Genomic DNA, 22,804 nt, shown 5'->3' with positions numbered 1-22,804 from the left:
AGGGGAGTAAAAGAAGCTATGTATTTTCATAAAACAACAAAACCCTTCACTAAATAAACAGACTTCTTAGGTAACATAGGCTTAGTTATGTTGATGAGGTGATACCAGGGCAAATGGGGCAATCCGGCCAGCCGTAGACCCCATAATCAGGCAGGACAATAGAAGTAATCAGTGTAGCCTCAAGGAATAGTCCTCTGCTCCCCCCAACCTGAGGGCAGGCGCCTATCGTAGCAGAGTCTGGCACCGCCACGTCTGTACGGTAGGGATATATAGATATATATCGGGCCAAAACTACCAGCAAATGTACGACTGAGATCTTACACAGACGTCAAATAATTTTTGTCTGACCAGTGCCTCCTTCGATGTCATTTATGGAGTCCTTCTGCTGCGATTTTGTCGTCCATTAAAGTCAGCTAGGCGCACGTTGATTGCAATCACTAACGTGCGTCCGCATCTTGGTGTTGCAGTTAATGAGCACTATGAGCTCCTTGGCCGAGTATTGTCTGCCGTCCATCTTGCGCACGCTCTTTGACTGGTACAAACGGCAAATCGGCCTGGAGGAGGAGCTGCACGAGGACCGGCCTACAGCCAACACCAAGTCCAAAAGGTGAGATCCACACATGGCCAAACACTCCGATTGATACGCTCAGATGTTGCGCCCTTTGTCTCTTACAGTGATGAGCAACAGAGGGATTATTTACTTGAAAGGAGGGATTTGGCAATCGACTTCATCTTTTCCCTTGCGCTCATCGAAGTGCTGAAGCAGGTGACTTCTTCTCCATGTCAGTTTCTTGAGTCGTTTTCTCTGGTTCATGGCTCTTCACGGTCTTAGAAGATGGTAGTAAAATCGTCAGGAATCAAGGTGATGAACAGAAAGATTATTTTGATCTCGGACAGGAGAGACATTGTGAGGTAGAAGTAAGCAGGCCATTGAGGTAGAAGCTTCTGCTCTCCCCCACCCGAGATGTTATTCATACAGAGGGCGGGAATGACATCATTTCAAAAGGGGCCTATCGGCTACGAGATAGAAGGGTGAAATATGATATTAGACTGAAATAGAAATGGTTGAGTAACAGTACGCATTACAAATACTTAAGGTTATAAGGTAAACCACACCCACACACACACAAATACATACATATATATGTACAGTAAAGTCTCGTTATATCGATATCGGTTATATCAATAGTACCGCTTATTACGATAATATTTCTATGACCGCAAGGAGAAAATTACATGCGCGCAGGGTCGGATATATCGATAATCCCGGTTATATCGATATTTTTTCCGACTCCCGAGAATATTGATATAACGAGTCTTTACTGTATATATATCCTCTCCTCTGTCATTTAGACCTGCTTCATGTAAGAAAGTGTTTGTCTTGTACTCAAACATCATGTAGTACATGGGGAAAGTTGTTAATTTTGGACAACTGTCCATGTTTTTATGTTATGTTTATTATTTTGCTTTGTGTTGACTATGATGTGAAGTGCATTGTTACAGCTGCAGCTGTTGTGAGTTGCTTGTTCTGTAGCCACAAAGAGACATAAGTCTTCTTGTGCCGGTCCCAAGCCCGGATAAATACAGAGGGTTGTGTCAGGAAGGGCATCCGACGTCAAAGCTTAGCTGAAGATGGAAGACACTGATTGGCTGTGGCGACCCCTTGAAGGGAAAAGCCCAAAGGAAAAGAAGAAGATCCTATGATACTATATTATGTCTAAATCTACAATATAATGATGTATACATATTGAAGAAGGAAAATTCATTCAGAATTGTGGAAAATGGTGAAACTCTTACATAAACTTTATAATGAACAAATGCAATATTTGAAACGAAATGAAACTGACATAACAATTTTGCCCACCACCAAACAAGGGACTTTATTTTCACAAATACAGTTGGATTTCAGTGATGAAATGAATGTTTTTGTGTTTATTAAATTGATAAAACCCTTGCATCCCACTGGGGGCCCCACAGACCTTTTTTTTTCACATTTGTCATTCTCATCCCCGAACATATATGTTTCATAATGTTTTTGCGATTGTTGTTTTATAGTGCTCCATAAACATGGTTGAGTTGAGTAAAGAAATGTCAACAATTCTACAAAAGCTAATTAATTAAGCTGGGCCTAGAATCCACTCCAGTTTACTTTTACAAAGATAAACAGGCTTCGTTTAGCGAGCATGCCTTTTCAATTTTATTCTCCCGATTACTCTCCAGATGCCACTGCATCCCGTGCCCGACAGCTTGGTCGACGAGCTCATCCATTCAGCCTTTCAGCACTTTCGATACAAAGAAGGGTAAAGACTTGCTTTGACTTTTCCATGAACGTTTCTCGGCCACTTTTGCGTCACCCCCTTTTTCTTTCTTTCTCTGACAGATATCACGGTCTGAACACTGGCAACATGCACACTGCGGCAGACCTTTACGCTGAGGTCATTGGTATACTGGCTCAGTCCAAGTGAGTACGTGCGCTCTTCTGGTATTCACTTTTGTCGACTTTTCTCGCCGTGCTGCGGTGCCTCCAGCATTTTCAGACCCCTCATTTTGGACATTTCAACCCGTCGCACCAAACTAGGGCTGGAAATGGATGTGTGTCCAGCGGTCGCTGTTGTTGCGGAACAAAGATCTTAAAATAGAAGCAGGGTTGAGGCGCTCAAGACCGTTTTCTTAACCCTACGCGGCCACGACTGAAATGTTGTTTCAAACAGTTTACGCGGCACCAAGACGAGATGCCGAGTTTTCTGACCGGGAGTGCTACTCTTCAGAACCCTTGGGTTGAATTAGCAACTATAAATAGTTTGCCCAAAGAGTCCCATCTCTGGCTTAATTTGAGAGGGATCAGGATCTCATTTTTTCCAGTGCAGTTTGGAGGAGAAGGAGGGGGCCGCGGGTGATAGTTTGAGGAGGCATGCTTCTTGAAATAGAATCTTGCGTTTCCCTGGAATGGTGCCATGCTTCTATGATGCCCAGGAAGTGCTGATTTCTCTAACTGGGGATGGTCTCACACCAGACGTGTGGTTGTGTCGATTGTCCTCAGGTTTCCTGCCGTGAAGAAGAAGTTCATGACGGAGCTGAAGGAGCTCAGGCAGAAAGAGCAGAGTCCATACGCAGTCCAGAGTACCATCAGCCTCATCATGGGAGTCAAGTTCTTTCGAATTAAAATGTATCCTGTTGAGGATTTTGAGGCTTCATTTCAGTTCATGCAGGTAATCGAAACATTTCTAAAGCAGTTGAGAAGAAGAAAGTCAAATTGGGGAAAAAAATGCAAACTGTAAATAGTCATGCAAAAATGTCCGAGAGGACTTTTCACACAGGACAGGGCTCGGTTTGAAAAAACAAAGATAAAATCTGTTTACCTTCCGTGTAAATGTGTTCTTTGCAGGAATGCGCCCAATACTTCCTGGAGGTTAAGGACAAAGACATTAAGCATGCCTTGGCTGGGCTCTTTGTTGAAATTTTGATTCCTGTTGCTGCAGTAAGATACTTTGGCACTTTATCCATACAGATAATGTCAAGTTTATCAAACGGGGATTCTCCCTTGGGGAAAACAAACAAACAAACCATGTGGTTATGCAACCATCCTTGTCGCAGGCGGTTAAGAATGAGGTGAACGTTCCCTGTCTGAGGAACTTTGTGGACAACTTGTATGACACAACCCTCGATCTGTCAGCCAGAAAGAAGCATTCGCTGGTAAGTGAACAGCAGCAAAACATCCTGAATTTCGTGTTCCTTTTGTCATAGACTTGTTCCGCCAAATCTTTGTCTGTTCAAAAAAACCAGACAACAGTCTTGATGATTTCATTTGTGCCCACGATAGGCGTTTTACCCGCTCGTGACTTGCCTGCTGTGCGTCAGCCAGAAGCAGTTCTTCCTCAACAAATGGCACATCTTCCTCAACAACTGTCTCTCAAATCTAAAGGTAATGTGATGGTAGACTGTTCCCAGGACGTGAGCAGAATGCCACAGTGTCATTCTCCCATTCGGGGTGTGATTGCGTTGCAGAGTCGAGACCCTAAGTTGGCTCGCGTGGCGTTGGAGTCTCTGTACCGCCTACTGTGGGTCTACGTGATCCGCATCAAGTGCGAGAGTAACATTGCAACGCAAAGGTGGGCACACACAATATGCACACTACCCAACATCAAGTCGAGACAGTGCACACTGAGCTGATTCATTCATGTGGTAGATATGGTGGGGTGAGTTTCAATTTGGATCGTTCGTACAACAGCCTGCTTAGGAAACATATGATTAGCAATACTTATGAGGTGATACCAGAGGAAGTGGGGCAATCAGGCCAGTCGTTAGTCAGAACAATAGGAACAATCAGTGGAGTCCTCTGCTCCCCCCAACCTGAGAGCAGGGACCTATCATAGCAGAGTCTTGGCAGACTTTAGTTTGCTGACGTTTTTTGTATAAGAAGCGAAATGTCCGACACCTTCAAAGAAGTACAGATGACGGCTGAAGAAACCTTTTCATCATGTGGTCGATGACGCTGGAAAAGAAATCGCTGATAATACAGGATGGGGGGGGGGGCTCAACATAAAGTTGGATACATGGACCAATATACGTATATTGACTGACAAACTATGCTCTTTCTTCTTGTATTTGGTCCACAGTCGCCTCAACGGTATTCTAACGACACTTTTCCCAAAAGGCTCCCGCAGTGTGGTGCCAAAAGACATGCCTCTCAACATCTTTGTCAAAATCATCCAGTTTATTGCGCAGGTGAGCACAAAGATGCCTCTTCCGATTGCCAGTGTCTGAAACTCATGTCAAAAAGTTAGCGCACACCAGGGCAGAAAACTCTGAAAAGTCGCCTGCCCCATTTTTCACAACTTGAAACACAAAAAAAAAGTGTTGTTGCAAAGTATTAACGATTGATAATCTGAATATATAACAGAACAACACTTGAAAATTAAGTAATTGATGTACCTACCACAAGTGCTCCCTTGATTAATTGATAGTAAATATCCCTTGTTGATGAATTTTGCTCCAGTTGTCGTTTGTCCATACACTGTTGGACATGTTGCACAATGCAATGTTTGCGTTGCGCCGTCTGCTACAAGCCACGTCAACTTCTTTTTCCACTATGTTTTTAACGTTTTGTGGCGTCATAAATTTTGTAAGCTTCTTTTGACTCTTTCTTCTGCAGCTATGACGCTCGGGAAAGTCTAGAAGCACAAATGCAGGCTTCTGATTGGCCTCCGAGAATGCAAATTGCCAAACGAACCGAAATTCCGAATTTTCCAAACCCAATGAAGATTTCGAAATCGGAATAAAGCAAATGTTTGATTAGATATTTTTTGGTTGTTGAAAAAAAACTGTTGGCCACCTGGGCGGACACGTTTTGTAAATTGTATCCCCGACATAAAAATTGCACGCCCCGGGCGTCCGGGCAGATTTTATTTCAGACACTGCTATTGCTCTCCTGGTATCGCAATATTTTTTTCTCTTATTTCATGGCAGGAAAGACTTGATTTTGCGATGAAAGACATTATTTTCGACCTCCTGTGTGTGGGGAAACCGGCAAAAGCCTTCAGTCTTAATCCGGAGGTATTAATCCAACACACTGGGAATGAGCATCGCGAAAAACTGCATTCATCCTGACTATCGAGCAAATGTCATGTCTGTGTAGAGAATGAATATCGGTCTGAGAGCTTTCCTGGTGGTGGCGGACAAACTTCAGCAGAAGGACGGCGAGCCGCCGATGCCCAATAGTGGCTGCACTTTACCCTCGGGGAACACGCTGCGAGTAAAGAAGACGTACCTGAGCAAGACGCTAACGGACGAGGAGGCTAAAGTCATCGGTAACGGGAGTTACACAGTGGACAACATGTATTCCCCTAAACTATCAAGATGGTGGAAAAACCGTTCTTGTCATATGTTTTACTATACCAGATGTGTCTTTTTATGGCAAAATACATTCCAGGCCTGTTTTCCTCCTTTACAAATTATGTTTGCGTCTTATTTTCAGGAACAGATTGTTGGCATTTCTTTTCAGTTGAATGCTGAACTTTTGTGTATGGTCATGGGCTGAGTTCCATTGCGAAATCACTCTTCCGCTGTATTTCCTCCCTTCCAGGGATGTCCCAGTATTACCATCATCTGCGTAAGGCGTTTGACAACATCCTGAGACACCTGGACAAGGAGGTGGGACGCTGCATGATGATGACCAACGCTCAGATGTTGAACAAAGACCCCGAGGAAATGATCACGTATGCACAAGATGACAAAACAATGCGCAATTTGCTCTTTCTACCAAACTCCTATATGTCACAATTTGAACCCAAAATTAAATTCACTCTTGTGGCCCGTTTTTTTTTTTCCATAATTTGTATCTGAGCCTAAGATTTCTATTTGAAAAAATGTGCATGTTTAATTGTACACATAATGTGTGACAGGGGTGAAAGGAAGCCCAAGATTGACTTATTCAGGACGTGTGTGGCAGCCATTCCTCGCATGATGCCCGACGGGATGTCAAAGATGGAGCTCGTCGACCTGCTCTCCCGGTGAGATGCTGAACAATATATGGTAGAGTCTTACACAAAGCACTAGAGAGGTACGTTTGAGCTGTACCATTTTTAAGCGTTTTTTTTTCTAGCAGTCATGTGTACAATGTCATATTTCTGTCACTCACTGTACTACTTTTACTTCAAAAGTAAATTCATAAGATAATAAAAATAATACATTTTATCTCAAGCGCCTTTCAACGCTCTCAAGGACACTTTACAGTCACAGACAAGCATAAATACAATAATGAATAAAATACAATTATAAATAGAAACACGAGATAGAACTACACAGAAAATGCCATTTTAAATGTGTGGCTTTTGAGATGGGATTTAAAGGTGGGAAGAGAATCCATGTTACCAATGTTGGGAGGAAGTGAGTTCCAGAGTTTGGGGGCAGTGCAGCTGAAAGCTCTGTCCCCCATCGTGCTGAGATGGGCAGGGGGGTTCACACAGAGGTCGAGGGAGGAAGAGGATCTGAGGGAACGATAGGGAATAGAAATTTGAAGAAGGTCAGATAGGTATGGGGGAGTAAGGTTATGGATAGCTTTAAATGTATAACCAAGAATTTTAAAGTTGATTCTAATTTTGACCGGGAGCCAGTGGAACTCTTGAAGGACGGGGGTGATGTGGTGAAAGGATGAGGTTCTGGTGATGATCCGAGCTGAAGAGTTCTGGACGAGTAGAAGTTTGTGGAGATGTTTCTGAGGGACACCAAGGAGAAGTGAATTGCAATAGTCAATCCGTGGGGTGACAAGACTATGAACGAGGATAACAGTGGTGTGAGGAGTGAGAGACGGGCGAAGACGATTGATATTGAGTAGGTGGAAGTACGCAGATCGGGTTAAATTATTTATAATGGAATGGAAAGATAGTGTGCTGTCAAGGATGACACCTCCTGGGACTGATGGTGAACAGTACACCTCTTTGTTCACTAGATTGACAGTGCACATGGACGTCGAACTGCGACTCATCGCTCAGAACTCTTTGCAAAGTCTGCTGGTGGACTTCATAGACTGGCGGGAAGACGTGTTATTCGGGTTCGCCGGCTTTGTGCTGCGTGAGGTCCACGACACCCACCGGGGGCTGTTAGACGCCTCGCTCAAGCAACTGCTCCAGCTTCTCACCCAGTGGAAACTGACGGCATCGGCGGCTGGGAAGAGCTCCCACATGGCGAGAATACACACTGCCGAGGTACTTGAAGACTTGTATCATTTGCTCAACCCAAGAAAGAACTTGACTCGCTTGACACTAAGGGACTCAACTTGGTTGATTTTCACCACAATTCCGTTGAAATCGTTGGAACTGTGAATGGATGTTTCCATCTATGAATCTTTTTTTGTCATCTGTAAACTATTGCAGACGAACTCCAGTGTGAAGACGGTCGCCGAGCGGGGCCCCCACGGCGCCGTCTTGCATGCCTTGGAGGGGCTGGCCCTCGTGCTGCTCTGTTCCTGCCAGATCAGCACTCGAAGGCTGGCCGTCACCGTCCTCAAGGAGATCCGCAACCTCTTTGCCACTGTCGGCCAGTCGGAGGTAAGATCCCAGGCGGCAGGGTGACGGAACGCCCTGCGATCCTGAATTCAGTGTCTCGCGTTGTCTCGTGCAGGATGACGATAAACCCATGATCGAGGTCATGGACAAGCTCAGCCCTGTGATCGTTGACAGCTTTGCCAGCGTGGCCGTCTCTGACACAGTAAGTTGGCATCCAAACCTTATAGCAAAACCTCAAATGAGCCACTGAGAAGTGAGAGGGCCATAACACTTGTATCGTTTGTCACTTAATTTCACACGAAAGTCAGTGTTTTTACCATGATGGCGTTGTATGCCGAGCTACACTCAAATGTGCCATTTTCCAGGACGGCGCGGCCACCCGCCCCCACATGGACCTCCAGTGGCTTGCCGAGTGGAACGCCCGACTGGGCCACAGCCACTACGACATCCGCAGCCCGTCGCACGTTTGGATCTTGGCGCGGTCTGTGAAAGACCCATGGGCGCTGTGCATGTACAGCCTGCTGGAACAGGACTTCCTGCCCAAGCATTGCCCCGCCGCCCTCGGCTACGCGTGGCCCTACGCCTTCGCTCGGTTGCAGACGATCATGCCCTTGGTCGACCCTAAGTAAGAGTTAATCAATCGACTATTTACACGGGCATAGACGATATCTAACAACAACATATGCATACATACAAATGTAACAAAATGAAGAGAATAAAAACAAATAAAGATGCTAGTTTTCCAAGGTATTTTTGTTTGTTGAAAATGCATTATTTATTTATTTTTAATTCCACAAATGTGTGACAAATTGTCATTTTGAATATATGGTGTGCTATTTGTCAACCTTGAATTCTTACAATTATGTTTGATTCATACATTGAAATATTTTACGTGACATCTTTTTAAAGTGTTTTGATAAGCAGCAATTGAACATCTTTTTATTAACAGAAAGACATTAAATACGTGTAGCAGTTTTCTGCTGGTTGTATATAATACAGTGCTATTTGTCTTTATACAACCCCCCCCCCCCCCAATACAAAACACGATACTTGAACTTCCTGTTCAACATACAACATCCAGTACTTTATTTGATGTCACACTCAGTGTTTTAATTAACTGTGAATTTCCAGTCACCCGGTGAATCCAAAGAAGACCAGCAGCACCTCATGCAGCGCCGACAATTACGCATCTCTGTGGAGGAACTATTTGATCCTTTGCTTCGGGGTGGCCAAGCCCAGCATCATGAGCGGCGGCCACCCGAGAGCATCCTTACCCGACATCGCTGCGGCCACGCCCAACAGCACTGCCGGCTGCAACAACAGGGTCAGAGATGTGAATTGACAGCTCGAATGTGGCGAGATTAAGTTGTGTTCATGCAATGACTGTGATTTTAACTTATAATAATAATAATAATAACAACAAGAACAATAATAATAATAATAACTAGAACAACAACAACAATAACGACAAGAACAACGACAACAACAACAATAATAATAATAATAATAATAATAATAATAATAATAATACATTTCATTTCTAAGCATCTTTCAACTCTCAAGGTCACTTTACAGTCACAGGATAAATTTTGCAGTGGGTGAGCAGCGGCAGCCACACGCGCCAGCATTCACTGGCCCCCGAAATAACTCACATAGATAGAAAGCTGGCTAGATAGCTAATAAATAGCTAGCTAGCTAATACATGTAGATAGATAGCGAATAGCTAGCTAGCTAGCCAGCGAGATAGCTAAAAGATAGCAAATAAATAATAATAATACTAATAATAATCCACTAATCCTCTCTTGTTTCATCTCAGACTCATACACACACAAAAGTAGCATTTTGTCACACATGACTCATTCTGCGACTCGCATCCTCCGTGTCAATATTAATTTTAGAGCAAGTGACAACATTTTAAAAGCATTTTGAGTGGCGACTACCTTGGCATCGTCTGCATTGCAAAAATATTGCGGTATCGTGATTGTGATTCAATAAATTTGCTTTCAGTAAAAGTCTCCGATTTTCCACTCAGATTGGATTAAACACCGTTGTTTTATGTCTCAGGTGGTCCCGGGCTGCCCGTCCGTGGCTCGGCTCCTGAAGCAGTTGGTCCCCCTCATGAGGTCGGAGAGCGTGGAGCTGACAGAGGCTTTGGTTCTGGGTTTTGGCCGCGCCAACTGCCTCATCTTCAGGTATTTGGTAGGCTTGTTCATCTCTGAGTTCAGCAAAAGAGGGAGGATTTTTCGATCATTCTTTGCAGTAGCGTTTTGACGTGCACAATGACCGGATGTTGTCTGTCTGGCTTCAGGGAACTTGTGGAGGAACTGCATCCACTCATGAAAGAAGCACTAGAAAGAAGACCCGAGGTTGGTTGGTTGGTTGTTTGGTTGGTTTGGTTTTTATCAGGGCAAACGACAAGCACAACTACACATGCAGTGCTCGCTTTAGTGACTCTATATGGCTCATTCCAACTCGATGTGTTTTAAAAACATAAAAAAAAACTAATTATATAAATTTAGCTAACTAAAAAGTAATAAGATTTTTTGTAATGCTTTCTAAGAGCTCATTTGTAAGCATGATAATAAAGGTATGTTTGTTTGTTTTAACCTGGACTGGAATTGAGAGAATTCAGTGGAGGTCCTGCTGTATGATTTCTCCAGAATAAGAAGCGACGTGAGCGCCGAGACCTTCTGCGACTTCAACTGCTGTGCATCTTTGAGCTGCTGGGAGATGCTGGCGTGATTAGTGACAGGTCGGTTCCTTCCCCGGGGTCTTTATTATTATTATTATTATTTTAAATTATTCACTTTTTTTCATGCCGCAGTACAACCGGAGCTCTGGAGCGTGACACCCTCGCCCTGGGCGCCCTGTTCTTGGAGTACGTGGATCTGACGCGGATGCTCCTGGAAGCCGAGAACGACAAAGACATGGAGATCTTCAAGGACATTCGAATTCACTTCAGCGCCATGGTGGCCAACCTCATACAATATGTGCCAGGTAGTCTTGTTTGTCTGTTTTGACTGATGTTGGAAGAAGTCATCAAGAGAAATAAGAGTTGCCTGGCCGCTTTCAGGCTTTAGGAGAAGTTGCACAAATTGAGTTTCTTCAGGACACAAGCATCACGTTGCTTAATGAGAAAATTCAGTTTTGACGCTTGAGTGTTTTGGAGGCCGAAACATTCCACTGACTTTCTGCTCATGAAGTGAGACAACAAGCAAGAGCCTGCCTAATTTCCCCTCCTCAGTGCACCATCGACGCTTCCTGTTTCCGCAGCAGAGCCTTCGACATCATCTTTTCATCCTCTTCAGTCAGTGGGCGGGGCCCTTTAGCATCATGTTCACCCCCTTGGACCGCTACAGCGACAGGACTCACCAGATTACGCGCTACCAGTATTGCGCCTTAAAGGTAAGGGGCCTTCTCCTTGTTAGTATGGAGTGGAGCCAGCGTCGCTGATGCATAAAAACACTGCTTTCCTCTAGGCCATGTCCGCCGTGTTGTGCTGCGGTCCGGTCTTTGACAACGTGGGCCTCTCTGCAGATGGCTACCTGTACAAGTGGCTGGACAACATCCTAGCCTGGCAAGACCAGCAGGTACGCAATGTTTATTTTCATTCGGGAGCTTCGTTAAGACACCATCTATATTTTCTCTCTCTGTGGTTCTCCTCTCGACTCAGGTCCACCAGCTGGGATGTGAAGTGGTCATCCTGCTCTTGGAGCTCAACGCCGACCAAATCAACCTGTTCAACTGGGCTGTGGACCGCTGCTACACAGGCTCCTACCAGCTCGCCTCAGGTTGCTTCAAAGCCATTGCGATGGTGTGCGGCCGCAGGTACAAAGAAATGCTCTCTTCTCATCATTAATAATCATAATAGCAGTGTCTGAAATAACGTCTGCCCGGACGCCCGAGGCGTGCAACTTTTACGTCGGGCGTACAACTTACAAAACGTCTCCGCCCAGGTGGCCGACAACTTTTTCAAGAAAAAAAAACGACAATAAATTATTCCGATTTCGAAATCTTTGTTCGGTTTGGAAATTTCAGACTTTCGATTCATTTGGCAATTTGCATCATCGGTTACAACCGATCAGAGGCCTGCTTCGTGCTTCCTGTCACGGTTTGCAAGGTGGTGATGGCAATTGTGGATCCCAAAAAGCAGGCAGGAGGGAGCAGCAGGTTGTATTTGAGAAATGTTATTAAAATAAAGTCAACAGGAACAAAATCTAAAACGTTAAAATCATTAGAACAGAAAAATACAAAATATCTAAAGAAAAACCAAGAGTAAAAGTCTGCCAAGATGAAACAAACACATGCACAGCATACAATGCATACACAATGCACACAATTGCATACAAAGCATACAATAACCCGACACCGAATGGTTGTGCCGGGAGTCCTTTTAACTGTCACTGATTGGGAACGACCAGCACCTGCGAGGCAGCAGGCAGGGCTGACAGCGCTACCCGTTGGTCTTCAATCCGAACGTGGCAGTCCGCCACTGATCGGGACGACCAGGACCTGTGCAGGTGCAGGCGGGGCCGACAGCGCCACCCGTTGGTCGCCAACCGGATCATGGCAGTACCCCCCCCTTCAAGGGACTGCTTCCAGAAGTCCCAACAGTCTCCCAAAAGGTCCAACTCGCCAGGGTGGAGACGGCAACCGTTGCCTCTCCAGCATATGACGGGCGGCGGCCTGATGGGAACGGGACTCGGCCTGAAGTGGATGTGGACGCGGCACAGATTGTCGTGGGCGTGAGTGCGATCCATCTCGCACGTTCTCGTGACGACGCATGGCTCAACGCGGACTTCGCACTGCCAGGCGCAGAGTGGAACCCCGGACGGCCGTGTGGGAACAGGTCTCGGCCGGACGTTGACCTGGGCTCGGGAAACGAGACCGGTCCTTAGCCGCTTCGGGATCCAGCGGTGAGTGGGGTCTCGGACTGACGTGGACGCGGACGTTGCACGGCTCATCGTGGATGCGACTCAATTCAACATGCACGACGACGCGGAGCTAGACGCGGGCGTGCACTGCCAGACACCCAGTGTCACCCTGGACGGCCACCTGGAAGGAGGTCTCGGACGGACGTTGACGTGGACGTTACGGCTCGTCGAGTGACGCAATTCAAAGTCGACGAGGCGTGGGCTAACGTGGATGTGGCACTGCCAGGCACAGGGTGGAAATGAGACCGTTCCGTTGTACCTGCGGCATTCGATGGTTGGTCGGGTCATTCTGTCACGGTTTGCGAGGTGGTGATGGCAGATGTGGATCCCAAAAAGCAGGCAGGAGGGAGGAGCAGGTTGTATTTGAGAAATTGTATTAAAATAAAGTCACCAGGAACAAAATCTAAAACATCAAAGTCATTCCAACAGAAAAATACAAAGTATCAAATAAAGACCAAGAGAAAAAGTCTGCCATGATGAAACAAACACATACACAATGCATACGATTGCATACAAAGCATACAATAACCCGACCCGAATGGTCGTGCCGCCACGCGTTGGTCGCCAACCAGATCATGACACTTCCGGACTTTCCCGAGCGTTATAAGGTCGTGCATTTAAGTAGACGCACAGAACCGCAGCCCCAGAAGAAAGATTCAAAAGAACCTAACAAAATTCATGACGCTACAAAACGTAAATGTACATTTAAAGCATGGTGGAAAGAGGAGTTGACGTGGCTTGTAGCAGATGACGCAACTCAAACATTGCATTGTGCAACATGCCCAACAGTGTATGGACAAACGACAACTGGAGAAAAATCAACAGCAAAGGATATTTATGATAAATTAAGCTAGGGAGCATTTGTGCGAGCTACATCCTCAGTACTTTGCAACAATGTTTTTTTTTTGCGATTAGTCATGTTGTCTTATCTTATGGCTGGGCAGGCAACTTTTCACAGATGTCTGCCCTGGTGTCTTTTTGCCATGAGTTTCAGACACTGATAATAGTAAGAAAACTATTCTTATTCTTCTTCTTCTACTTCTTCTTCTTATTATTATTATTATTATTATTGGTGATGATTTGAAAATTCACCAGTGTTGGGCTATTTTGACCAAATCATTTTTGGAGTCACGTGGCCAATGTTTTGCATTGTGGGGGGAAAATGACCCTTGAATGTCTACTTTTTCTTTGTGTTGCCTTGCAGAAACCACCTCGGCGATATTGTGACACTGCTCAATTTGGTCCTCTTCAAGGTATCCGATGCCAGCAGAGAGATTTATGAAATTTCTCTCCAGCTGATGGAGGTAATATCAAGACACACCTCCTCACAAGTCTTCAAGCGAGCTTTCGTGTGATGAGTACACTCATCCCGTTCTCCTGTTTTGGGGCAGATTCTTGAGGCCAGGCTATTTGTGGACACCAAGTTGATGGCTGGGCAGAAGCCGAACGGCATTCTTAACGGCACTCACGCAGCATTGCCGCCGCTTTATAGCATCTCTCTTCCTCAGCTTTCCAGCCACTTCGCCAGGATGTACCCTCAACTCACGCTCCCTCTTTTCTCAGGTATTGTAAAATGTCTTGTGAGGACGCTTGTCTTGACATGTCCTCTTTGTTGAACCAGGGGTGGGCTTGGTGGGACCCCCACGCAATATAGAATCCACAGAGCTGGTCAAACATTACCAAGCACTTAATGTAATATTTGTTGAGTCATGAAAAAAATCCCTACAGTAATACCTCAGCTTATGAACTCAATTGGTTCCTAGAAAGTGTGTGTAAGGCGAAAAGTGTGTATCTCAAAAATAAATTTCCCATAGGAAACCAGTAAAAATGAGAATAATCCATACCCAGGTCCCCATAAAACCTAATTTTCCACTAAATAAGCCTTAAACCTACACAAAATATACCTTATGTTATGTATAATAAATGGGCTATTGTATTGTAATTAAAGAAATAAACTGTAGTGTATAATGAAGTCGTTTTATTTACATTTGTGATGGCCGTTGATGTAGTTGCCTCTTGATGATATCCGACACTGTCCCCTGCTAGCTGCTTGTCATTAATCCAAATGAACAAAAGTTTTTCAAATTCTTCTATTGTCTGAGACCGTTGCTTAGACAACACAGAAACACCCATAGCTGGACGTAGCAATGGTTGACTTAGCATACTGGTACTGGGACGCTAAGTCACACAAACGCACACCTCATTCGTGTTTTTCGATGATCTCCTTCCTCTGCTCGACCGTAATTTTGTTTTTTGTTAACACTAGTCTTTGGTGGGGTCTTTTCGGTCCCAAAAAAAGCAAAAGTACTCCACTCAAAAACAAACCACATATGCACTCAGAGAAAGGGTGTCACGGTTTGCGAGGTGGTGATGGTTGTGGATCCCAAATAAGCAGGCAGGAAGGAGCAGCAGGTTGTATTTGACAAATGTTATTAAAATAAAGTCAGCAGGAACAAAATCTAATACATCGAAGTCATCCGAACAGAAAACTACAAAGTATGAAAGAAAACCATGAGTAAAAATTTGCCAAGATGAAACAAACCTGACACATACAATGACCCGACACGGAATGATCATGCTGGGAGTCCTTTGAACTGCCACTGATTGGAATGACTAACACCTGTGCAACTGCAACCAGAACGTGAAAAGTAGTCCGGCAGCCAAGGAGGCACTGTTCGGCCGTGTGGTTTGGTGTTTTTCCGCCGAAAACTAGTCCGCCAGCCATTGTAGCTCTCCGTGTGTAGCTAAAGCGTTCGTAAGACGAGGTATGACTGTATATCTTAATTCCTTTGTTTGTGCCCTAGTCCATTTGTTTGATTTGAAGTATCAAAGGCGGCCCTTGTTGAGTACAATGTTTTGCCCACATGCAGCTCACTTGAATATTCCTCTGAGGATTTGTTTATGTATGTTCCAGAGGTTAGCCAGAGGTTTCTGAGCACCCACCCCAACGGCAGACAGATCATGCTGACTTATCTCCTTCCCTGGCTCAGTAACATAGAGCTAGTAGATCGCGGCCTACTGCTCCCGGCATTCACGCTGTCTTCCTCCTCCGACGCCTCTGCCCCCTTGCGCCACATTTTGAGGGGAACCGGATGGGGCTCCCTGCAAGCCACGTCCCTGGTGCTCAACAACCTCATGTACATGACCGCGAAGGTGAATTCATCTTGTCGTGTTGATAACAGACTCCCGTAGTATGTGCAGCTGGACATGAGCATCTGAGGTATTATGCCAAAGGATGTGGACCTCAAACAAAATTCCACCAAATGCAAACATCCTTGGCTCCAGTATTTCTGGCTGATCTAATGGCGCTAGCTGTGTAGCTAGCTAGCTATGTAGCTGGCTAGCTGTATATCTTTCTAGTTGGCTGGTTAGCGATCTAGCTGGCTTTCTATTGGCTATCTATTAGCTAGATAGTTAGTTTTCTATCTATTTGAGTTACTTTCAGGTTGAGTGAACGCTGGCGCTTGTGGCTGCCGTTGCTCACCCACAGAATAATTTATCCCGTGACTGAAAAGTGACCTTGACAGTTTTGAAAGGCGCTTATAAATGTAATGTATTATTATTATGGTTTGTATTTGGCCAGTTTGGTGATGACCTACCAGGATCCGAAATGGAAAATGCCTGGAATGCTTTGGCTTGCAACGAAAAGTGGAGCCACAACTTGCGAACAGTGCTGCAATTCCTCATCAACCTCTGCGGCGTCAGCAGTGACACTGCGCTCCTGCCATTCGTAAGACAAACACTAAGACTCTCTTTTGCACCACTATGGAAAGCACCAAAGTTGAATTGATTAATTCCCAGGACAGAAATTAGAACTTTTTGAATGGAAAATGACCAATTGCATCATTCATGGATGATTTTACACGATGGACATCTTCTATTTAGCCTGCATCTAATTTCTTTTTTTTTTTTTTTTTTTTTGGGGGGGGGGGGGGGGGTAAATGAAATTTTGGGGAAGGAACGGAAGTTTGAGGAACTTCTACTCTTAGCTTTTAGCATGTTTTTTTACGATAATAATCTTCCCCTCTGTGTTCTCAGATCAAGAAGGTGGTGATCTATCTGTGTCGAAACAACACCATGCAAACAATGGACGAGTTGATTTTGGAGTTGCAGCAGACGGACCCGGTCAACCCAATAGTCCAGCACTGCGACAGCCCGCCGTTTTTTTGCTTCGCCGCCTCGAGCGGGGCCGCTGCAAACGCAGCATCAGGTAACTGAGAGCTGACTAAGCATCGAACTGATTGGAAGCAAACAGGTTGGCTTTTGGACTCTTTCCTCAGGAACCACACCGAGTACCAAGAATGTGGTGGCTGACCAGGAAAGCTTCCTAGATGCAGATGAATACCAGCCAAGGGACAATGACGAGAGGTGGAATCGCAAACGTTCATGACAAATGCTCACATTTGGCCCCGTTATCATGACGTGTTTACCCTGCACTCAAGAAAATCTTTCAATCATGCATTCCTTGGAAATGGGACTGATATTGATTAGGAGGTCAAATGTTTTCTGATTCTCGTATGTGGGCACTGCTTAGCACCAGATAATCGTTCCTAATAATCTTTGAGAAATTGCATAACAATGGAACTTGGGCTCGAAAAGTGGAGACCAATGCTCAAATCGGACCTGATGATCGGCACATCTGCACTCCACACACCATTTACAGACTTGCAAGAATCAACCCTTTGCTGGTTTGATCAGAAGAGAAGATAAATGCTCCATTTTGTGAAAACGAGTCCCGATTGGTGAAATGTGTGCACCCCGCTAAAGTGAGTCATGTCTGTCTGTCTTTCCGCAGGCTCAACCACGTCGTGCGAGCTCACCACCGTCTGGAATCTGGCTTCAGCAACAGTTCGGGAGGGTCACACGAAGAAGGTAAATGAAAGTGTATTCCAGCGCCTCTTGCCATCATCAATAATTCCATCGCCGTGTGGCGACAGCTGGCCGCGGGTATAAAAAGATGGCGACGGGAATTGCTGTTTTTGATAATGCATAGTATCCCGGGGCTCTTTGAAAAGGCTCATGTGAGTAGTGGTGTCTTGAGCTGTCCTTATTAGCTGAAATAATAATAATAATGAGCTGTCCTTATTAGCTGAAATAATAATAATAATAATACATATTATAATAAAAATAATAATACATTTCTTTTGTAAGATACCTAATAGATAGCTAGCGAGCTGGATTGATAGCTAACAGAAAGCCAGCTAGCTATCTATTAGATAGCTGATAGCCAGTCAACTAGCCAGCTAGCTAATAGCTGGCTAGCCGGATAGATAGCTAACAGATAGCCAGATAGCTAATAGATAACCAGCCAACTAGCTAGCTAATAGACATCTAATAGATAGCCAACCAGCTGGATAGATAGCCAATAGATAACTAGCCAGCCAGCCAGATAGCCAGCCATCAGCTTGCCAGCTAGCTGGATAGATAGCTAATAGATATCTAATAGCTAGCCGGCCATTTTATCCTATTTTATTTTCTTGAGCCATCTATTTTAGTTTGATGCCGTAGTCCCTCCACAGCTGAACCTCTCCCCACTTCTGTTGACTGGCCGACGGCCGTGGATGAAGGCAACCGGCCCCATCCTCTACCAATGCCTGTCAACGGCGGCTTCTGGGCTCCTCTGGTGGACTTCCTGCCCGAGACCCTCACCCCAAGAGGACCCCTCCACAGGTCTGGGCCGTGTCGCCTTCCCAAGTCTGCTATTATAAGTACTTTTGTTTTCTTTCCAGGTGTAATATAGCAGTCATATTCATGACAGAGATGGTGGTGGACCACAGTGTACAGGAGGACTGGGCTCTGCACTTCCCACTGTTGCTGCATGCCTTACTTTTGGGTAAGTTTACACAATAACTGGTGGTCTTCAACCCTCCACTATGGGATTCAGTTAACTAGTGTGAAATAGAGTGTATTACATTAAATTGAGTTGACTGAACACACGTACAAGTTATGATAGGATCTTTACGATCTGGCTGGGGTTTGTTATATAAAATAATCCCAAGTCAGTTCACAAATGCCTTACAATGACATCAACTGACACGTCGCACATGCCAAGCAATGTGACCGAGAAAAGATTCAAATAAAAAGAAGAATGCCTGTCATTGATCTTATTGGGTCTGCCTTTTAGCCAGAAGCACGCATGAAGCCAGCCACGGTGTCAATTTGCCAGCCGACTCTCATCCTCAGGCATGGACCACTCTCGCCCGGAGGTGTGTGAGCACAGCAAGCGTCTCCTCCTTCATCTGCTCATCGCGCTGACCTGCCGCCAGAACCTCCAGGCTGTCTCCTCGGCACCGCTGCAGACCCCGCAGCTCGACGGAGCCAAGACCCTCACGACCGAATTCATAACGTCAGGTATAAGATAAGATAAAGAAAGCAAGGCCGGAAAAAAATGCGGACGTCAGCATTGGTGCGAATGTCACGAAGGGGAATGGCTTACATTTCTGTCGGGATTCTTGTCTGAGCAGAGCATATCTGGAGCTTGTTCCAAAAGTAATATGCGGCACTGGGGAATTTCAAAGGTCTTGATTGAAGCATTCCGTGTGGCTATTTTTACCCTTTTGCCCCAAGTGGAGTTTTTTTGAACACGTGCGCCTTCAATGCCACAAAAATACTGCTTCCCACACAGTATTTTTGGTATCCCCAAAATTCAAGATGTCCGCCCCCAATATTCTTGGCTGATTTTTAATGCCCATAAATGTAGTAAACCCCGGGGGGAAAAAGTTGCCTATTGCGGATATTTTGCTCCCAAGATTTCCCCAAATGTCAAGGCATTCTCGATTTTCCAAAGGGATTCTGTTGCTTTCAAGTACGTAGTTCAACAATATATCCCAATAACACGTAATTACACCATTCCAATTCCTTCCCGTCCTTATATGTGCCATTTCTTTCCTCGTTGTGCCTCAGGAGCTTTGGACTTTCTGCGGGAGGGTCCCGTGCCAGACTCCGGTCTGAGTTCCTCCTCCGCGTCGTCCAATCTCAGCCTTGACGGGAGCAGCGGCAACTTGCTCGACATCTCGGACGAGCCGGTGGGCCGCGCCACGACTGACGAAAAGGCCGGCAAACTCATTGAATTTTTGACCACCAGGTACCACTGAGAACTGCGACATGCGTGTGGAAAGGAAGGCTTGGCTGCTAATTTGCTGGATGTAGATTACCATTAACAAAAAAAGAGCAAAAAAAGCAAATATAGTGATACCTCAGTTTACGAACTTTTCGCCTTACGAATATTACATTCGCGAGAATATAATCTTGGCATACAAACTAGTTTTCGGCAAATGAACCAAACCACAGCCAGAGCCACGGTGGCTGGCGGACTAGTTTTCGGCGGAAGAACACCAAACCACACGGTCAAACAGCGTCACGGTGGCTGGCGGAATAATTTTCATCACCCCTTTCCTTGAATGCATACGTGGTTTGTGTGACTTAGCTTCCCACTACCAGTATGCTAAGTCGATCATTGCTACGTGCAGCTAAAGGTGATTTTGTGTTGTCTAAGGACTCTAAGCAACGGTCTCAGGCAATAGAAGAGGTTGAAAAATGCTGTCGCTTTGGATTAACGAAAAGCAGCTAGCAGGGGACAGTGTAAATCAGGGTATTATCGCCGAGAAAGCACGGCAACTTCACTCGGATATCAACGACCATCACAAAGGTAAATAAAAAGACTCTTATACAGTCTAGTTTATTTCTATCTATTTACAATAGAATAGCACATTTATTATACATAAAATAAGATATATTTTGTGTAGTTTTAAGGCTTATGTCGTCGAAAATTAGGTTTTATGGGGACCTGGGAACGGATTATTGTCATTTTTAATAATTTTTTTATTGGGAAATAAATGTTTGGCAGACGAACGTTTTGCCTTGCACACACTTTCTAGGAACCAATTGAGTTTGTAAGCTGAGGTATTGTACTCCCTGGTGCTCGTAAGCATGTAGTTTGGATACCATCTAGTGGTGAAGACTGCAGCTGGATGCAAGAATACTACATGTAATTACTTGTGAATAGAAGAAATGGCTTCCGGTTGATTTGATTTGGAAACAAATTAATTAACCCCGTTGTGCATGTGAATACAATACAATACATCCTGATTTATATTCACAACAGCTGAAGCTGTAACAAAGCGCTTAACGAAACATTGAACATAAAGTAAAATAAAAAGCACAACGCATTGACAGCCCTGCAATCAAATCACTTTTCCCTCCTATGCTTTGTTTCAATCAGTTTAAGATGAAAGAGGAAAGGATTAAATCACCGTGTAAAGTATTGACCGTTTTAATTGTGTTGCGTATGGATTTTGTAGAGCACGTGGACCCCTGTGGTGCCACGGCGACATCTCACCCAAGAATCAAGTTTCAAAAAGTACAACCCAGCTGACAAATTTCTTGCGCCATGTCACGTCTGTGTTCAAAGACCCCGGTAAGCCTTCTGTCTAGAATGTTCCATCAATAGAACATGTGATTTGTTCATTTTTATGGTATTTTTTTTCCCAAAGAATCCCAACTGGAGCAGCAGCTGAGCAACGTGGCCCTGCAGACGGCACTTTGCAGTTCCTCACGTCACTACGCCGGGCGCTCCTTCCAAGTCTTCCGAGCACTGCGTCAGCCCATCTGCGCGCATTCCCTCTACGATTTGCTCTCCAGGCTAGTCGAGGTCGTCGGGGAACGGCGAGAGGAAGTGCAGGTTAGTGTGTGCAAAACATTTGCCTTTGGCTATTTGGGGGAAAAATACACATTGAAGAAACAACCAGTTGACAACCTGCGACATAACAAACATCAAGCACAAAACGTGTGCCGGGGCAAGGGGATCCAAATGTCGTGTTTCACTGTTTTTTTTGAAGTTGTTTTGACCACAAAATGGCGCTGCGAGACTGGCTGTCTTTACAGCAGGACATGTTTCGTTTTTCTACTTCTTTCCTTTCATAACTTTTCTGCTGTGAAATGTACATTTCTCCACTGTGAGACTAACAAATGCAATTTCAAACATGAGGGTAATTTGCTAATATTGGACGGCTCATTGTAGATGAATGCTCATCAAGATGAAAACAAAAATGCCATTGCAAAGACGTTCCTGGTCAAAGACTTTTGGTCTTGTAGGGCTATGCCATGGAAATTTTACTCACACTGGAATCTGCGGTGGACAACTTAGCCGAGTGCCTCATTAATAACGACCTCGCGGCTGTCGTGACCAAGTAAGCCGAAATGCAGTCCGGCGGGAATGAATGTACAACTTGCGTTCCTTGAACTGTGAGTATGCTGCATTTTCCATGATGATTGCAGAGCGTCACCTCCGGATCTCCTCACCACGCTGAAGTCGATGTCCAACAGGAAGCGCCTGGGGCAGCTTAACCGCCCCAGGGAAGAGCGCAGCCGGCATCGGAGGAGCTCCCCCGTCCCAAAGAAATTCAGCCAGGCGGACAGGTGGACCACTCTGGACCCCATCCGAGCGTGCGAGCGGCACACCCCGGCGGGCAAAAACCGCAGCCTGTCTTCCTCAAAGGATAGCATCTCGGACCCGGCCAACGTCAACCACCCTGCTAACCTGCTGGCCACCATGTTTTGGGCGGCTGTATCGCTGATGGAATCTGATTTTGAGTTTGAGTATCAAATGTCACTGAGGTTGCTGGACAAGCTGCTGGGCCACATGTCGCTGGACAGGCCGGAGAACCGCCATAGGCTTGAGAAGCTGCAGGGCCAGCTGAAATGGAGCAGCTTCACGGGGCTCCAGCAGCTTCTGCTCAAGGGCTTCACGTCCGCCGCCACGGTTGACCTCACGCTGAAGCTCTTCTGGCAGCTCGCGCCTGTTTGTCGGATGTCGGTGGTGGACGCCTCGCAAGCTATCGGTACGCCTTTCAACATGTGGTCCGCCGG

At 45.4% G+C, this 22,804-nt stretch overlaps 1 protein-coding gene across 3 annotated transcripts in view; it reads left to right on the top strand.

The window, feature by feature from the left end:
- Positions 1-22,804, top strand: part of LOC148887954 (protein furry homolog) — a 56,615-nt gene that overhangs the window by 14,429 nt on the left and 19,382 nt on the right. For all 3 annotated transcript variants that reach the window (XM_089013227.1, XM_089013228.1, XM_089013226.1), the window contains 41 exons: positions 468-607; positions 676-766; positions 2,221-2,300; positions 2,381-2,461; positions 3,041-3,209; positions 3,386-3,478; positions 3,595-3,693; positions 3,821-3,922; positions 4,006-4,109; positions 4,617-4,725; positions 5,467-5,553; positions 5,636-5,807; positions 6,083-6,215; positions 6,402-6,509; positions 7,448-7,703; positions 7,872-8,045; positions 8,119-8,205; positions 8,369-8,628; positions 9,135-9,327; positions 10,068-10,195; positions 10,312-10,369; positions 10,664-10,755; positions 10,828-11,000; positions 11,248-11,408; positions 11,483-11,593; positions 11,677-11,831; positions 14,142-14,241; positions 14,329-14,500; positions 15,852-16,090; positions 16,521-16,667; positions 16,976-17,147; positions 17,218-17,305; positions 17,733-17,809; positions 18,457-18,607; positions 18,667-18,770; positions 19,121-19,288; positions 19,841-20,021; positions 21,238-21,353; positions 21,430-21,617; positions 22,031-22,125; positions 22,214-22,776. In XM_089013227.1, coding sequence (XP_088869353.1) covers positions 468-607; positions 676-766; positions 2,221-2,300; positions 2,381-2,461; positions 3,041-3,209; positions 3,386-3,478; positions 3,595-3,693; positions 3,821-3,922; positions 4,006-4,109; positions 4,617-4,725; positions 5,467-5,553; positions 5,636-5,807; positions 6,083-6,215; positions 6,402-6,509; positions 7,448-7,703; positions 7,872-8,045; positions 8,119-8,205; positions 8,369-8,628; positions 9,135-9,327; positions 10,068-10,195; positions 10,312-10,369; positions 10,664-10,755; positions 10,828-11,000; positions 11,248-11,408; positions 11,483-11,593; positions 11,677-11,831; positions 14,142-14,241; positions 14,329-14,500; positions 15,852-16,090; positions 16,521-16,667; positions 16,976-17,147; positions 17,218-17,305; positions 17,733-17,809; positions 18,457-18,607; positions 18,667-18,770; positions 19,121-19,288; positions 19,841-20,021; positions 21,238-21,353; positions 21,430-21,617; positions 22,031-22,125; positions 22,214-22,776 — 5,977 coding nt within the window. The remainder of the gene's footprint in view (positions 1-467; positions 608-675; positions 767-2,220; positions 2,301-2,380; positions 2,462-3,040; positions 3,210-3,385; positions 3,479-3,594; positions 3,694-3,820; positions 3,923-4,005; positions 4,110-4,616; positions 4,726-5,466; positions 5,554-5,635; positions 5,808-6,082; positions 6,216-6,401; positions 6,510-7,447; positions 7,704-7,871; positions 8,046-8,118; positions 8,206-8,368; positions 8,629-9,134; positions 9,328-10,067; positions 10,196-10,311; positions 10,370-10,663; positions 10,756-10,827; positions 11,001-11,247; positions 11,409-11,482; positions 11,594-11,676; positions 11,832-14,141; positions 14,242-14,328; positions 14,501-15,851; positions 16,091-16,520; positions 16,668-16,975; positions 17,148-17,217; positions 17,306-17,732; positions 17,810-18,456; positions 18,608-18,666; positions 18,771-19,120; positions 19,289-19,840; positions 20,022-21,237; positions 21,354-21,429; positions 21,618-22,030; positions 22,126-22,213; positions 22,777-22,804) is intronic.

The sequence above is a fragment of the Hippocampus bargibanti genome, linkage group LG14 (genome assembly GCF_051943395.1).
Source record: "Hippocampus bargibanti isolate YZ-2025 linkage group LG14, ASM5194339v1, whole genome shotgun sequence".
In the NCBI taxonomy this organism is placed as follows: Eukaryota; Metazoa; Chordata; class Actinopteri; order Syngnathiformes; family Syngnathidae; genus Hippocampus; species Hippocampus bargibanti.
The sequence above is the reverse complement of the archived record's forward strand: the minus strand, read 5'-3'. Positions and strand labels throughout refer to the sequence as shown.